We start from the raw sequence: 18146 nt of genomic DNA on the forward strand, positions 1-18146 counted from the left end.
TCACTTTTAAACACGGAGCCCTGCTTTTTGATTTTGTGTATGCCTCACAGGTTAATTTTGCACAGGGTCACATTCCCTCCTGGTGGGATTTGTGATTCCACTTCATTGCTCCAGTTCCCAGAGCTCATTCTTCCATCACCCACTCCTTAATGACCCTTCCATTCACCCCCTCCCCTATCCTGCTGTCCCCCACAGAAGACTTTTTTTCCCAGAGACAGGGAGTCATACCCGTGCCCGCTGGCAGTTGGCTCCTTGCTCCCCGTCCAAGCTCTGTGGAAAATCCTGAGAGCAGGGATTCACTTGATCTAGAACAATGCTGATATGAGTGGCTTCTCTTGCTTCTACCCCTCAACCTCCAGAATTTTGCAGTTGTGTCTCAAATCACCTCCTAGAGGCCTCTGGGAAAGCTACACCATGTGGTTAAACACGGTCCAGCCCTGGGAGCCAAAGATTTAAGTGATGGAGAACTCTGCAGGTGTCCTCGACAACAGCCTGCTGAGGATCCAGCAAAGGCCCGTCTCACCTTGGGCCTTGCTGCGTCTCCTTGAAAAGATGAATTCCAGCCCTCTCCCACCTCCCGCAAGGGATAAATAACACTGAATAAAGCAGCCATAGCCCCAGCCTTCACACACAAAGTATCTAACGTGAGAAACCAGCCCTGGGCATGGGGGAGGTGGGAAGCTGCCACAAGAGAAACTGATACGCAGTTTAACAATGGAGAGTCCAGGTGCGGGGGGAAAAAAACGATTTATTCTTGGAACACAATAACAGCTATGCAACTAGGAACATTTTATTCACTCCCATCCCACTCATGTTTTGTGTCACAAAGACATACCAAGACTTTGGAAAAAATTCCAAAGGGGATTACATTGAAATGTGCTGTTTCTTCACATGTTTTTGTGCTTGCCTTAATCACATTGAACCAAATAAAATAGCTTTACAGCTTACTAAAACTCAAACTTGTCCTCAAAGGAAGCAGTTTAAACAGTCCTCACTGTATATCAGCAAACACAACAATTCCAAGTCAGGACATAGACCAAAGAGAGAAAAGCAGCTCTACCAGAAAGCTTGTCTTGTCAAAAAGAAAACAAAAACCACCGTGAGGGAAATCCAATTTGTCTAGAAAGACTGGGTCTTCTTCAGGACCGTGGTCTCAAAATACTAGGTACAATTTTGTGTGTTTCCTCGTTGGAAAAAAAGAGGCGAGCAAGAGAGCTGACTGAAACCACACTAAGAATCTGGTTTAAAAAGATGAAAGGGTTCTCAGGAAACACATCATCTCTGTATCTCTAAAGGCAGCATTGACCACACTGAAGGGCACAGAAGCAGATTCTCCAGCGGACACCCTGGGAGTGCTTGCCAGTCTGCAGTCTTGCCGAGGTCTGGGAGGTGGATTTCCACTGGGAGGTGCCTCACGGTCTTCTCAGGAACAAAGCAGCCAAGATCTGTGAATCGGACTGGTACCCCGGAGTGAATGGGTGGATGCCACCCAGAGCTGCCAGGGCCCCAGAGGACACAAGGCCTGCATCCTGGCAGCACTGCCTCATCTCTGTCTATTGCAAATAGGTAAGCCCTCCCCTCCCCTCCCCAAACTCAAAGCAGTAGTTAGCTAGGAGAAACAGCAATGGCTGAGGTGGCGAGAAACCTCATAGACTGAGAGGCTCATCTGAGCGCTCCTCAGATCCCCCTGGAGGTTTCTGAGCAAAAGTCCTAAATCACTGGGATTGGGCTCAGCTGTGAGGTGTGGCTCAGAAGGCTTGGGCAATAGAGGGCCTGGGGTGGAAACTACCATGATGGACGGCTGGCTGAAAAACAAGGACACTTAGCCCTGAGTCAAGTGGGGTGTGTGTGGGTGTGAGGGCCCAGTACCAGGTGACCTGCCACACCTCCACAAACCAGCACAGCCACACAATATCACAGTGACAAGCAGGGCCCATACATGGAAGCTAGAACTCTGGGTTCCCCTCAGAGGTTAAAAACATCTCATATGAAAACCTCCAGATGCCAACATCTCCACTGGCCAACTGATGACAGATTTCAAACTTGATCTGCTGCAATGAAATCCAAGGCCTTTTACCAGTTTCCCCCCTTTTGCCCATTACCCACATTAAGTTCACATGGCTGTGTGTGTGTGCTAAGTTGCTTCATGTCCCACTCTATGCGACCCTATGGGCCAGCCAGACTCCTCTGTCCATGGAAGCCAAGAATATATATAGCTGCCAAGCACACTGGTAGCTAACAGAATTTCCTACTTAGCCTGTTTAAGTGGAGTATGCTCTGCAATTTCCTATTTCCCTCTATTTCAGGTGTCACTCACTAAATTGATCTTGTGATCAACTTAGGGCTCCCAGTTGTAGCTAGACAAAAACAGCCAAGGAGTGCTCTGGACAAAACCCTGGGGCTGCAGTGGGCCTCCTAGTCTTCAGGCAGGAGAAATCACTCCTGCCACTTAAGGTCAACCTTATTCTGCAGGACATGGACTTGCAGCAGCAGCCCCTGTGTCGTCAGTGAAGGTCATCAAGCGCCACCATGGGCACCACAAAAGGTGATGAAGCTGGCTTCCTCCAGGGAACTGACCATCTTTAAAGCAAAAGGGTCTGGCTCCACAGGGTGGGCAGGCCCAGCAGGCTGATCTCCACCACCAGCCCAGTTGGGGTACAAGACAAGACTGTGTCATCACACGCGGTGGCTTCCACTAGCTCCTCAGCGCTTCCCCACGGGCGCACTGGACCTTTGGAATCTCTGGATGAGGAGCATGAGCCTGGCCACGTCGGAGAGCTCGGGGAACAGGGCCATGATGCTGTCCACCTCGTGGGGCGGAAAGATACTGCAGAGCGCGGTGCGCGCCCGGGAGCGCGCGTCCACCTCACCAGCTACAGCCTGGGGCGCGGGCCTCAAGGGCCCCCTGAAGGCACCGTCGTCCCAGTCCGACTCGGCCCAGGCCGAGCGGCCCGGGAGCTGGCCAGCGCCTGGAGGAAGGACCCACGGGTCGCCGGGCTGCTGGCGCGGAGAGCGCCGGTCGCTCTGTGGGGCGCGGGGGCCATACTCACCCCGCAGGCCAGGCGGGCTCAGGAGGCCGGGTCGGGCTGGCAGGGACGACAAGGACCCGGGCGCCACCCAATCGGGACCGGGCTGCCCAGGTGCGAGGCCGCAGCCAGGGCCCCGATGGGGCGCCCGGAGGAGCCCCGGGTCGTCACTCAGGAAGAGCCGCGAGAAGCTGCTTTCGAGAGTCGCCAAGCCCGCCGACCGCCGCGCGGTGGGCATGCTGCGCGTGCCGAGCTCCCGGGGGCCGGGCCGGGCGGCGGGGGCGTCCCGGGAGCCGCCCTGCTCCGCCAGGCTGGCCGCGCGCGCGCTCCCCCGCCGCTCCTCCTCGCCGCCCGCGCCCCGCCAGGCCCGAGTCTGCGCGCGGAGCTCGTCGGCCACCGCCAGCTGCGCCTGGTGCGGCCTCTCCGGGTGGTAGAACTTGCACTTGATGCCATAGGTGCATTTCTTGCCTGGAAGGGACAGAGTGGGGGTGGGGGAGGACCATGGTGAGACCTCGGGTGAGGACGCCCGTGGGGTCCCGGCAGCGGCCGCCCCGTGCCGCCTTTCGTGTTGGCGATTCCTGGGGGGAAGGCCCCCAGGCCTGCTGCAGCCTTACAAGGTTTGGGGCCAGAGGAGGTGGCGGGCGAGAAGTGCCCTGGGGCGCCGACAGGATGGATGCGGGCGCAGCACCCTGCTCCTCGTGGTACTGGGCGCTGCACACAGTACCCCAGCGTTACCAGCTCAAGGCAAGGTCTTGTCTGCGGACTCCATAACCAGGAACCGAGACCGAATCTCTGGGTCCAGTGACCTTCAGCCTCTACTTCCCCAGGGATCCTGTGGATCCTGCCAACCTCGGAGGTGAAGAGTAGGTGCATATGGATGGGCCTCCACTGCTGACTTGATCTCCTCCCTACCCCCACCCTGCATGTCCCCCTCCCCCCACCCTCCGTGTCCACCCCCCCGCCGCCCCAGTCCACATCCCTTGCCCTCTTCCTTATAGACTGTTTTAACAGAGGTGATCAAATAATTTATCATCCAAATCAGGGCCCTTCTGAGAGTGGAAGGGAAGACAGGCCACCAGAATGTGTCTGTGAGCACCTTAATTCTAACTAGAAATGACTTTCAGTATCACTTAAGACGTCCTAAACTTTTATAGGCACAAAGAAACCAGACCTGGGTACATTAAATAACTTGCTAAAGCAAGCTAGTGAAAGAACTGGCTAGAAGGCTGGTGTCCCTGGAGGGCTCTGGGATAGAATCCTCGATTCTTAGTGGATAACACCATCCAAAGTCTCCTACCAACCAAAGTAGGAGGGTAGGGGAGACTGTGGGGCAGGATGGGGGCACAAGGTGCCAGAGGAAGGGACTGAGAAAGGAGAGCTTGGGGGTGCACACAGACAGCAATCCTGGTTCCTGGACGTGGCTTTGCTCTGTGGGTGACCCCTGCATCCAGCCCTCACAAGCCTTATGCAACAGGCGTCTGGGATGGCAGTTCATCATTACAATGACAATGATTACAGCTTTCTAACTGCCATCCAGAGGGGTTCAGTTACCTCCCCAGGGTCACACAGCTGACTAAGGGCAGAACCCAGGCTAACGGCCCGTGCTGCTGACCATCAAACATCTCATCAGGATGAAACTCTGGTTCTCTATTAGGCATTTGCCTAATTTTTAGCAACACAATACATATCAGATACAATAACAACCTTCTCATCTGTTAGACACATTTGCCAAGACGAATTACGGATGAATCATGCGATGTATACATGCAAAGAGAGCCTTCGTATTATTCATCTGCTTATTAATACACATAGAACGCGGCCTATATTACCTTACATCTTTCTAGAAACATGAAATATCGGAACCCAGGCTAGAACCCATGCTGTTGACCAGCCAGCCAGCACTTCTAACCTGAACAGGGCCCACAGATGTGGGGCGCTACCCACCGTAGGGGCAGTGCTGCCAGGACGGCTCTGGGGGCTTTGGCTTCCTGCTCAGGAAGTTGCTCAAGGTGGGTCCCCGACGGCCCAGGGGGTCATCAGGAGGCATGAACCTAGAACACAAGCATGGGGGTGGGTGACTGCAAGCCACAGAGAAACTCACCGCTGGCACCTGGTGGAGGGAGAGGAGAGCAGCACCAGGCCTGGCTTTGGCCTGGCCTCTCGGTTCGGGGCTCTTTCTCCCACCCAGGAGTTGCAGCGTGTTAGAGACGTGCAGCCTTTGTCCACACTGACCGGCACAGAGCTCAGCGTGGACAGCTCCCAGGACAGCGGCCCCGGGCCTCATCCAGGTGTTTCTCCTGCTGAGTCAGCAGCGTCAGACTCACTCAGCAGCTCCTTGAAAAAGGCGGGCTCTGGGCCTCACAAGAGAGCTGCTTAAATAGAACCTCAGGCTGTGCAGGAATCTGCATTGTAACAGTTTCGCAGGTGGATTTTAGCCACTAAGGATGAAGCAGAAGCGCACCAGGCCTCCCCGGGACTTAGCCTGAAAGCGGTTCCATGCTGTCTTCCAGTGTCCTCAACGGGTGGCTAGAGACCTCCGTGGGGCCACAAATGGCCTCTTGTTCTGTGAACTCCGTTTCTCCCGTGTCACCCCACAGGTCTGGGCCTCTCAGGTGCGGGATAAAAAATTTACAGAGTCTGAAAGGCCAGTCAGCAGGTCAGAAAGGCAGAGGATACAGGTGCGGCCTGCGCACAGGTGCAGCCTGGGCTCCACCCCACCCCCCGAAAACCTGGGGTCTGCGGGGGGGAATGTTACTATGTCACTCTCTGACACCACCCTGCCCTCTGCCAGCCCCTTCCCTTCCCGATCATTAAGGAAGAAGGGAACACAGCCACAGAGCCCAGAGCTCAAGGGGGAAAACATTTCTCAGAAGGAAAACTCCCTCATTTAGCACAATTCTTTTTTTTTTCTATGTGAATACTTTCATTCCCAGGAGACACTCAGAGGTCATACAAAGGTTCCACTAGAGAGGGTGTGGATTCTAATCAGGGGCCTGTTTTTACAGACTGGCTTCCCCCTAAGAGTGGAGGGTCATGCTGGGGTCCCACCCTGCAGACCACGTCCACCAGGCTGACCCTGAGCTGGGCAATCCCCGGCCGAGGACAACCTCTGTGGCTGAGATCCCAGCTACACAGCTGGCTTCTCAGAGTTGGGCCCTGACCAAGAATCCAGGGAGCCACCCAGTGCAGTTATTAAAAGTTCCCCGAGGCTTCATCTCCTGCTCTTTCCCGGGCCTCACAGCCGGGAGCTGGGCCAAGACAGCCCTGTGAACATGCCCTGGGCGTGGGGAGGGCGTCCTTGCTCTCGGGCAGGCGGCAGGCTCTGCACTCTGGCAGCTGGGGACCTCCGGGCAGGCCCTGAGCGGAGGCCAGTGCGTCAAGAGGACTTGGCCTGGACCCCGAGCTGTCGCCAGGCCAGAGGCGGCCATGATCCATCAGACCTCAGTGAGGATTTTCTGGATCCCATGATGACCAGCCATGCCAGATTTCCTCCAGGGCGGAGCCAGAGAGAGGGAGCTGCCAGCCTTGTGAATGTGGACATGACCATGGGGGTTACTGCAGGGTAGCTGCTGTGACCATCTGCCCTGGGGCTTAGGAGCTAAACTCTGCCTCCTTGACTGTGAGCCTGGGGGTAGTGGGGTCACCAGCACGCCCCTGGAGGCACATGTCCCGGCCTGACCTAAGAGTAACCACAGCCTCTACAGGGCACAGTCCTCTCTGATCCTCCAGATCACCTAAGAGGTAAGAGTGACTAATCTGTGCGTGCGTGCTGAGTCACTTCAGTCATGTCCGGCTCTTTGCGACCATGTGGACTGCAGCCTGCCAGCCTCCTCTGTCCATGGGATTCTCCAGGCAAGAATACTGGAGTGGGTAGCCACTTCCTCCTCCAGGGGATCTTACTGACCCAGGGATAGAACCCGAGTCTCTTATGCTTCCTGCATTGGCAGGTGGGTTATTTACCACTAGCACCACCTGGGAAGCTCCTTGACTAAACCAAAGTGTGGTAAGTTCAAGGTGAAGAACATTCAGCCCAGTGAGGCTGAGAGTTCGCACACCTCACGCAGCTGGTAAATGGCAGAGCCTCAGCTTGAAACCTCATCTGCTGCTTCCAGCTCTTTCCACCACACACGCAGCCCCCCAGGCTCTGGGGTCAAGATTTGGTCTGCCGCGTGCAGCAGCCATGTGGCCTCTCTGTTCCCGTCTTCCCTTCCTTAGGGCTGCAGCCAGTGACAGTCACTCACTATCTACAACTATTCCTAGCCATTGGGTGCCCACATGTGCCAGGCTGGCTGGGGCCCATTGCAGATAAAACACATACATGCCCTGCCCTCACAGAGCTGAGCAGCTTGTCCTCGACCACATTCTTAACAGTCAAGGAGAGAGCCAGCAATGAGGACAGAGCTGTTATCCCTGGAACAGAAATTGAGATGGGAGCCAGGTCTCCGCGGCCGTGCCCTCCCCAACCTTGTCCCACCCTGTGACCACGCCCACCCAGCCAGGCTCCTCCCCTTGCCCCTCAACAGGCGGGCCGTGGACCAGCCATCACTTCTCCCACCTTAGCTCTGCCAGGAGGCCCTTGTCCTGCACCTGCTATCTGGTCTGTACCTTGTGACCCTGACCACACCCTCCCCATCCCACCCACCACCCTGTCTCTGGTTGGTTCGAGGTGGACCTGACCCAGGGCGGGCAGATGAAATCAATCAGATTCCCTGGAAAATGTCCACCAAGCCCTATTAAGACAGTCAGTTCCAAGATCTTAAACAGCCCCAAAGAAAAGAGGATGTTGCCCGTGCCTGGACACCTGTCAGGCAACTGGGTGCTGGGTCAGCCGGATGTGGGCATGGGAACAGAAAGGTCACAGGCAGTAGAGACAAAACAGCCCCAAGGGGAAAACTGGTCGCGAAAGAGAGGAGAACCGAGAGGCCGACAGAGATGGTGGAGGGCAGGGGAGGTGTCTTAGAGCCCGTGACTGAGCCCCGCGGGCCCGAGCTAGTTGGAGCGGTTTCTGCCGGTCACCGCCCCCGTCCCACGCACCCTGGGACCCCATGGGCACCACGTACCGATCGTTGACGAAGGAGAACATGAGCAGCCTCTGCTCGATGAACCACTTCCACTCGGGGTTCTCGCTCTGCAGGTCGCGGTAGTTGTCATTGGAGACGATGACGCCGTCCAGGTCATAGGCCACCTTCACGATGTAACGGTCGTCATAGCACACCACGCGCTTGCCGCTCACTTTGCGGGACGGTGTGTACACCAGCACCGCCTGCCTCTCCAGCTCCTCCAGCACGTGCTGCTCTGCAGACAGCAGGGGGCACCGCATGGAGAATCTTCTCCGGGTAGGGGGACTCCCCACCCCCAGAACCAGCCTCAGACCTGGGGCAGGTCCAGCAACTCCAGGCTCCTCTCCGATGGCCCCCTCCTCCCCGCTTCTTCCCCCTCCCCCCACCTCCATCTAAGTCAAGCAGGACACTCAAGTTCGATCCCTGGGGTGGGAAGACGCCCTGCAGAAGAAAGTGGCAATCCACTCCAGTATTCTTGCCTGGGAAATCCCAGGGACAGAGGAGCCTGGCGGGCTACAGTCCATGATTGCAAAGAGTCAGACACGACTGAGTGACTAACACTTGACACTGGGGTGCTTTGCCCCTCTCTAAACATCAAGTTTTACATTTATAAAATAAGGAAAATGACTCCTGCACCTGCCTCACAGTGTCTATGGGGAGGCTGAACCAGTCCATGTGGGGCTGGCGAGCCCCCACGAAACCTGGGAGGATGGATTATGTCTCAGGTGGTGCAGGCATTACAAGGTCTCTTAACAGAAGCTAAAATCTGCATACCTGGAAGGTCTACTCTGTGATCTTAGCTTCGAAGTTGGAGGCAAAAGAAATTCCTTCCACATGAAACAGTTACTCCCAATGTGGGAAAATATGAGCATGTTCTTCACAAATTGTTTCTCCCCTCAAGTCTAAGTCCTTTGCTATATGACATGGTTCCCAGACTTTTAAAAAGTGCATAATGCATATAATAGCACAAAAATAACTTTTAAAAAAATCACATGTGTGCATGGTGATCATTTTGTAATGTATAAAGATATAAATCACTATGCCGTATACCTGAAACTAATGTAATTGTGCTCAGTCATATTTGACTCTGCGGCCCTATGGACTGTAGCCCGCCAGGCTCCTCTGTCCTTGGGATTTTCTAGGCAAAAATACTGGAGTGGGTTGCCATGCCCTCCTCCAGGGGATCTTCCTGACTCTGGGACTGAACCCATGTCTTCTGCAGTGTCTGTGGATTCTTTACCATTAGCACTACCTAGGAACCCCACTAATATAATACTGTAAGTCAATTATACTTCAATTTAAATTTATAATTAATTTGTTAAATGCCATGTGTGCAGCACTCCCTTTGAGAACAGAGCACAGTTCGTGCTTTGAAGTCCCCATTGTGGCTCGAAGTTTACCTCTCCCTTCACTCCCTTTAAGATAACCCAGTTTTTAGAACTTTGTATTTATAATTCCCTTGCTCTTACTTTTTAGGATGCATACATATGTACCCTGCAAAAGGATTATTTCCAACATGATTATGAACCTCCAGACTTTACACAAATGGAGTCCTCATGCATATATCCTATGTAATTTGTTTCTTCATTGAACATTGTGTGGGGGAGGTCTGGCCATGTCAAGGTTGTCAGTTTTGCACAGAAGTCTCCCTGTACAGGAGACAAGGATTTCTCCAGGGTCTGTCTTAAGAAATGATATTGCTGAGTTGTAGGGAAAGCTGCCTTACAAGAACAATGCTGAATCATTTTCCAAAGTAGTTATATCAAGTTACTACTCAACACAACATCTGAGATGAACTTGCCGGCACTTGACATTTGCAGGTTTTTACATTTTTCCCGATCTATATATAGATTGGGGATAGATAGATAGGGTATAAAGTAGCCTCTTGTGGTTTTATTTTGCATTTCTCTGGTTACTAATACAACTGAACATCTCTTCATATGTTTACTAGCCATTTGTGTTTCCCATCAGACGCTTATTCATGCCTCAGCACATATTTCTATCTCTCCTTTCAGTCTTACTAGCCTGGAGAAGTTCCCTGTAGATTCTGGACCGTAATCCTTCATCAGGGATAAGTGATGTGTGGCCTCTCCCAGTCTGAGGCTTGTTTTTTCATTCTCTTGTTTTTGTGGTATCTACTAATGAACAGAATTTTCTATTTTAATGTAGGCAAATTTATGACTCTTTCCCATCTCCAGACACTTCTTGTGGCTTGTTTAAAAATTCTTCCCTACCCCAGAGTGAATTCCCTACTCTTTACCCATTCCGTGTTGCATAATATATATTGCACAATACTGCACAACTGTTGAAAGCCACCATCCTCCACATTCAGACCATAAAGAGTAATCTGGGATGAGTGGTCCATGATGAACACAAGTGTTCATTCCCCGGCTTCTCATAATCTCATTGAAAAAGCAGTGAAAAAGTACAGAAGGGGGAAGAGATTCATAATCACATTAAAAATCACATTAAAAAAAAACACCAGCAAAACCACATTTTGATAAATTTTAGGAAGACAGAAAGCAGGTAGGATTATACTGATCCTATAATACAGAAGGAGCCATAACCCCCAAATGCATAAAGAGGCTGAAGCAGAGGTGGAGCCTGTTCTCTGCAAAGCCCCGCTTTCCAGCAGGAGTGGAGAGTGGGAAGAAGTCAGATGATTAACTGAAGGGTTACTATGGGGCAGCCCCATCCACCCTTTCCTGTCCCTGTATCTATAAGGGAAGTGAAAATGTAACTACAAAGGAGGAGGCCTTTGACCTCCTACAGTAAAATATCACCCTTGTGGCAATGCTACTTCCAGTTCCAACAGCTGCCTCTTGCCTGTTGCATGCAGGGTGCGATGAAGCAAACTCTGCTGGTCAACATAGTCAAAGGTCAGCCTTGACTTTGGGGGAAAGATCCAAATACCAGGAGAGAAAGTCTACGGAAATTGCACAAGTGTATATTTAACCAGTCTAGTTCTTTATTCACAAGTAAACACTAACAAGCAAAGGATCACCAAACTTTTGGGAAGAAGATTTAACAGCACAGAGAGAAAAAGACAAGTGAACAAAGAGAATCAGAGAAAAGAAATATGATTCATGGACCTTCAGAGAACTTTTTCAAAGCCTATATTAGTATAGGAATATTCAAGAAGATACTATAAAACAAGAATAGCATTTTATTTAAAATAGAATCAGAAAGAGAATAAGAAGCAATTGGTAAACACTGACAGAACTGAAAACAAAACCAAAACCTTCAGTTAAAAGACTGGAAGAAAAACTCAGTGAAACCTCCCAGGACCACTTGAGGTCAGTCATACCATCGCTAACATGGCTGAAACAACACCAATAATATCTCGGGTTGGGACCTCTTCTTATAAGAAAGCCAGACCAAAAAAAAAAAAAACTTGTTTATTTAAATGACTTATTCTGTTCTTCGTAGCTTAAAATATTCCTAGCTGATGTAAGAATTAAAAATAAAGAATTCCCTGGATGCCGATTTCCTCTTTTTTTTTGTTAATGAAGAGATTGGACTAGATAGTCAGTGGACCAAATGGATGTCTCTTTCATTTCCTATACTCTATTAGGGGTGGGAAGCAGACCAACTTTTTCTGAAGAGTGTTAAAAGTTATAAAATAGTTATTTTCGAAACTTAATCTTTCACACTAAAAGAGTAAATACGCCCAATCACCTGTTCAATTATTAGGCACCTAAGACATGCCAGATGTTACACTAGGTGCTAGGGCTCTGGTCGTGCTTTCATGGAGCTTAGAGTTCAGCGAGAAGACAGACACCATCAAACAAACGGTAAGCAGACAGCCGGTGGCAGCTGTGGGGAGTGCTGCGGAGGAAAGGTGGGCAGTGCGTCTTGAGAGCGCAGCCGCTCGAGCATACCTGTAATCGGGGCGTCAGACCTCGGTGGCTCTTTCCTCCAGGAGGGGACAAACACTTTGATGTAGGTGTGTCCTCTGTCCCTGAACCAGTCCACGGCCAGCTGGATTCCCCGGCAAGAGAAGATTTCTTTATTCCCATGGCTACAATGAGAAAACAAAGGGATCTGTAGAGAAACAGGCGGGGTTTCTCAAGAGTGGTTTTTCCTGGGAATAGCCTGGAAGCTAGTCTCATCATCAAAGGGAATCAGGCGAATCTGCATTTTGAAAATAGGTCATTCTTTACACAAAATATATCCCTTAATTGGAACCAATTAGCTTGTGATAACATGTAGGGGGTCTCAGGCTCCTTGCGGAGTACATTCATTCCAAGGATGAAAAGACAAGTTCCTCTTATTAACTGAAGCTTATAAGGATCAAGAGAGGGTTGTCAATGTAATGGTGGGCTTCCCAAGTCCAAGTAACAAGGTCAACATGCCCCACAAATTCCACTGAAATCATCCACGCAGGCAGGAAGGAAAGAGTGGTGTAAGAGGTTGCTCAAAATCAGTCAGGGACTTGTTACTGAAGGTCTGTCTTGCTCCTAAGAGGAATAAGAAGCTGTAGGATTTTAAGACAGGGGGTGTGTGGTGGCTTGGAGGTAAAGATGCCGCCTGCCAATGCAGGAGACAAGGGTTTGATCCCTGGGTTGGGAAGATCACCAGGAGAAGGAAATGGCAACCCACTCCGGTCTTCTTGCCTGGAGAAATTCCATGGACAGAGAGCCTGGTGGGCTATAGTTTATGGGGTCACAAAGAGTTGGACACGATTTAGTGACTGAGCAACTGAGCAGGCATGTTTATGTGATGTGAGCTGATCTGATGTATGTTTCAGAGCTCCACCTGGCACCACAGAGGACAGTAAATTGGGAGGAGCAAGAATGGAGGGTGGACAGCAGTTAAGAAGGAAATGGCACCCCACTCCAGTGTTCTTGCCTGGAGAATCCCAGGGACGGGGAAGCCTGGTGGGCTGCCATCTAGGGTCGCACAGAGTCGGACACGACTGAAGCGACTTAGCAGCAGCAGCAGCAGCAGCAGTTAAGAAGCTGCCGTAGTGACTGTCAGAGCAGAACCTGATGGTGATCTGGCCCCAGCTGGTGGTGATGCATGCATGCATTTCTAAATCATAGGTTCCTGTTGCTGCCCATCAAAATCCCAGCACCTAGCACAATGGTGTCTGATCATTGATAAGGGTTCAAAAAGAACATGTCGAAGGAATGAATGACTGAGAAGCAGGTCTTGTGAGCAGCTGGAGGAGAAGCAGTCCAGGTGCAGGGAAGGGCTGGCTGGAAGGACTCTGATGTAGGTTTGCATGTCCAGGGACCGAAAAGAGGACAGCGTGGCTGGAACGTGTAGAGTGAGTGAAGAGGAGGTGGGGAGGTGGGAGGGGGCCCGGCTGAGTGCTCAGAGAGCCAAGGTCCCCACAACTCTCGCACCCTCTCCACATCCAAGCAAGGCCAACATATCAAATCCTGACATCTGTGCTTTCTCTGGTGCGTGGCTCCTTCTGCTGTTTTCTCAAAGACGGTTAGGAGGGGTCCGGGTTTGTCAAGAGAAAAAGGGAGTCTGGAAACGCTCATCAATAGTGTTGGAAGCTGGGCTTTGTGGAGATTCAAGAGGACTCTACACCCCAGGGATGTATCAGAAACCAGGCCTTGACCCCTAGGTCCATAGGGTCTTCCAGTTTAGGGCAAAAGCCTTTGGCCACTGAGGCTAGACTGTGAGGCTTCTGCAAACAGTAAGCAGAAAAATATCAATGGGGCCGTCCGTTGGAAAAAGGAAGAGGAAGTGGAAAGCTAGTCCCTTCCGCCCCAGCAGAAACTGAAAAAAGAAAGGAGATGGAGGAAGAATGTGGAGGCCATTTACAGGGTCCTTATCCTGCACCTCCCAGGCATGCCCCACCCACTGAGCCATGAGGGGCTGAAGAGGCTGGAAACACTGGGACAGGTGTGAACAAGAGGCTGAAGGCTTGTCTCTCAGCACAGCCTGGGCAAGTCGCAAGCCTCTCAGAGAAATCCTGGTTTCAGCAGATGCAGCATCCCCCAGGACTGCAGCGCCGTCGTGAAGAAAAGTGGCATCTAGGTGAGACCGAGGCAACACCCCTGGATTCCCTGCTTCCCCTGGAGGATTGTGTGTGGCCTGGGAGTGGACGAACAGGGGGTGTCCCAAGTGGTGCTAGCAGTAAAGAACCCACCTGCCAATGCAGAAGACATAAGGGTCACTGGTTTGATCCCCAGGTCGGGAAGATTCCCCTGGAGGAGGGCATGGCCACCCACTCCAATATTCTTGCCTGGAGATTCCCATGGACAGAAGAACCTGGTGGGCTACAGTCCATGGGGTCGCAAAGAGTCGGACACGACTGAAGTGAATTAGCACAGCACTGCACAAGGGGATAGTCCTAAAGCCAGCATGGCTCCCCCAAAGGCCAAAGAGGACCAATGTCCCTCTGTTGACCATTCCGGAAGCCCGGCCAACCCAGTTGCTCTGCAGCAGAGTCCAGTGAGGGTCCCAGACCCCTCTCCCAGGCAGCACCAGGTCTCAGAAGCTTCCAGATGCCATTTGGGAGAGGAGTGGGAGAAGGGAGAGGAAACACGAAGCTGGAGTCATCCAGAAGACAGAAGAGGCTGAGCCACCACACGTGAGCAAGTGTGAAGCTTGCTCCTTCCTGGTTCCTAAAAGGTAGTGAAGAGGTTTCACGTGTCACAGAAAATAAAGCCTATGTTCTATGCAGTTGCAGCAGTGATGTGAACATTTTATGATACCCACCTTCCTACCTTGCCCCCCAGGACAGGTATCTCTTGGCTACAGCAGTCTGTGCACGTGTGCTCGGTCGCTTCAGTCATGTCTGACTCTTTGCAACCCCACGGACTGTAGCCTGTCCAGTATTCTCCAGGCAAGAATACTGGAGGGAGTTGCCATGCCCTCCTCCAGGGGATCTTCCCAACCCAGGGATCGAACCCATGTCTCCTGCATCTTCTTCACTGCAGGCAGGTTCTTTACCGCTGAGCCACTGGGAAGCCCTGCAGCAATGTCTACCCTCAGTCAGTTCTCAGAAAAACAAATCATTGCGACAATTCTTTAAAATTTGTTTCTATGGGATGCCGTGTGGGATGTGGGAACTTAGTTCCCCACCCAAGGATAGAACCTGTGCATTTGGGAGCGTGGAGCCTTAACCACCCGACTGTCAGAGAAGTCCCTACAGTTTTTTCCTTGGTTGCTCTCTTTTCTGTGACTACGTCTGTATATCTGTTCAACTGTTCTAACACCAGCTTTCCATCCCTGATGCTTTTGATGGGTGTGTGATTTGGGGAAGGGATGGGGGTAAACAGAACCCAGTGCCTGTGAGGGGACAAAGATGAGAGGTGTGACCAGTTCCAGTGATTCTGGAAGGACCTCAGCCTGCAGTGGCTCTGGCTGGAGGCAGGTGGAGGCGAGGGGGTTGGAGGTTCAGGAGTTCAGGAAGAGAAGAGCTAAGGAATGGTGCCACAACAGCTTCATGCAGCAAAAACTGGCTCCCCAGCTTCTCGGACACAAGACTCCAACCAAGAATCTCCAAAGAACAGGTTAAGTACCACCTAGGCCAGCGAGGCCAAGGCAAAAATGGAGGTGGTGCATGTCTGTCCATCAGTTCAGCCAGGACCTTCCCTGTCTCCCTTAGAAGTGCCCTCTCTTCCAGTTGGAATTCTGGGCTCGGGGAGTTCAGGGACTTGTCCTCTCTGGAATGGAGGATTTTCATTCAGGATTAATTCATTCATTCATTCATTCATTCCCATTCTTGCATGGACCCGACCCCACCTTCAAGAGCCTTCTGGTCTCTTGAAATGTGAAGATTATCTATTGTTCAGTCCTTACCATGTTTCTTTTTTTCCTCTAAACCAACCTCAAAACCCCACCATGGCTGCCCTAGTTCTGGCCACAGAACACCCTGGGCAATGGCAGGATTGATGCTACAAGCAGAAGAGACCTGCTCACCATGTGGGAGCTGACAGAGCTCTGGTCATAAAGCTCAGCAGTCACCCTGGGAGCCCAGGCCGTGCATTCAGAGGGAGGAATGTAAGCCAGAGGCACCCTTCCCTGTGCGTCTCCTCCACTCACTCAGCATCCAGGTGTGAGCAAGCATCTCCATAAATGGGGCGCTGTGCTTGGCGGCCTGGGGAGCAGCGAATGAACAAACCTGCCCCCAGCCTCTCAGAGCTCATTTCTAACAGAGTCTGCGTACCTGGCCACTTTGCACACGCACCTGATTGAACCACTGCAAGGAGCTTTTGAGGACGTGATGGTGGCCACATTTTGCCCTTGAGGAAACTAAAGCAAAGCCGTATGCCCGGCTCACTGATCTTGCAGTTGACTTCACAGCCTGATCTGCTGGGCTGCAAACTCGTCCCCTACCCCGTCTCCATTTTTTTCCCCTTTATTCCTGGCCCTCTCTAGTCTCCACCTGTGGGATCCAGACAGCAGCTCCTTCAGCAAAAAAATTACCAGCTGGTAAAATGCTCAAGCTGAGGGAGGGACCCTAGCGCTTATTAACAGTCAGCGAGAACCAGTTCATCAGGCATCAAGCTGAGCAGTGGGCCCTGGGAAAAGGCTAGAGGAGGGGTAAGTTTTGAATAAAGGGAGGTGGTGAGGGAAGTGGGTTGGTGCCCAAAGCAAATTCTGCCTACATAACAAATGTGCCAGGGGCACCCGCCCATTAGCGTGTAGCCATCTACAGTAACTGACGATCCAACTGAACACTTCTGTATCATTAACTATTGCCCAAAAAAATCTCTGCAGAAATTAGCAGCTCACGAGATAGTCCTGTGAAGAACGAGGCGGTGGTTTTGGGGTGGGACGAAAGGAAAAGTTAAGCACTGATTCCTTTGCGGTGTGAGATGTAAAGGCCCAACACTGATTGAATCATGTTTCTTATTTGGGGTTAAACTGCAAACACTCTGAAGCTGGAGTTTATACCCATTTCACCAAGAAATCTCTCCCCAGCTCAGGTCCGGGGGGGTGACTTCTGAGAGAGGGTGCTCCCTTATCTCATAATAGGAGAAATGGGTGCAGACTTAGGAACCCAAGGTCAGCGTGGTCAGAGTCCACTCAGAGGCTGAAAACCAGGTTGAACACCCTGCCCAGGAGTTCGCCCCCATCAGTAGCCCTCGATGAAAACCTCCATTGCTGATCTGAGCTCTATCATCACTGAAGATTCATTTCTCCACCATATGCCAGAGCCTGTTAAGGTTTTTAAGAGTTTAAAAAGGTAAACAACAATAAGTTTAACAAAAAATCCTGTACAATCCAAGGCAAGGGCACATTCAGATGAAACCCTTGTCAAGGCCAGTAAGAGGATGGGAAATTACCAGGTTGTTTTTCCCCAAGCTGACGGCCCTCAGATGGCTCCTTTCTAAATTTTCCTACAGAGCGTTCACCACTTGTACTTGTGAGCACATGTGTGGGTATTTGTGAGTTTGCCAGGCAAGAAAAATGCTGACAGGAGTTGGCAGTGAGAATTAATGCTCTTCCTGAACACCATGATGCAGCTGGTCACAGGCTTTCAATGGTCACATTTTTTTAAAAGGCATCTTTTTAAAACCTGCTGGACCGTTTTCTTAAGGCCAAGCGTACAGCGACTCCAGGGCTCAGCTCACATCTCCCTGTGTCCTGCACGTACACACAGGTGCACACACCCACGTACACACCCCTGAAGGTGTAGAGATTGTGCCTGGATACCAGTCTCTGTGCTTCTGGTCAGGCAGAGCCACCATGCGATGCACCCGTGACCTTCTGCGGGCTCCCAACAGGCTAGGAGCCCTAGGAGGGGCATGCTGGCCTCTGGGGAAGGAGTGAGCTACAGCATCTCCTGCCTGGATTACGCTTGTCTGGGCCTTATCACGCCTAGGGAGAGCTCGGTGGAGCACGGGCAGGCTCTGGTCCCAGGGTAGTCCCCCCTAAGCCCAAAGATAGCACAGAATTTGCAGCCCAAATATACCCGGTTCTGGAGGAAATGGAAAGAGCACTGAATCCAGAGCCTGACACTTACTTCTCTGTGACCTTGAGCAAGTTACTTACTCTCTCTGAACTTCTGCAGAAGAAGAGAACTTCCTTTATAAGAAAAAGCCTTTATTTCTTTCATGCATGCATAAAATAATCACCTGAATCCTAG

At 51.6% G+C, this 18146-nt stretch overlaps 1 protein-coding gene across 2 annotated transcripts in view; it reads right to left on the reverse strand.

The window, feature by feature from the left end:
- Window positions 1-728: 728 nt before the first annotated feature.
- ZC3H12D (zinc finger CCCH-type containing 12D) overlaps window positions 729-18146 on the reverse strand; it is a 33521-nt gene continuing 16103 nt past the window's right edge. For both annotated transcript variants that reach the window (XM_027551799.1, XM_027551800.1), the window contains exons 3-7: window positions 11968-12107; window positions 8087-8321; window positions 4971-5077; window positions 3051-3494; window positions 729-1457 (exon numbers count right to left, since the gene is read on the reverse strand). In XM_027551799.1, the coding sequence (XP_027407600.1) occupies window positions 1276-1457; window positions 3051-3494; window positions 4971-5077; window positions 8087-8321; window positions 11968-12107 (1108 nt within the window). In that variant the 3' untranslated portion in view covers window positions 729-1275. The remainder of the gene's footprint in view (window positions 1458-3050; window positions 3495-4970; window positions 5078-8086; window positions 8322-11967; window positions 12108-18146) is intronic.

This window comes from Bos indicus x Bos taurus, chromosome 9 (genome assembly GCF_003369695.1).
Source record: "Bos indicus x Bos taurus breed Angus x Brahman F1 hybrid chromosome 9, Bos_hybrid_MaternalHap_v2.0, whole genome shotgun sequence".
Taxonomy (NCBI): Eukaryota; Metazoa; Chordata; class Mammalia; order Artiodactyla; family Bovidae; genus Bos; species Bos indicus x Bos taurus.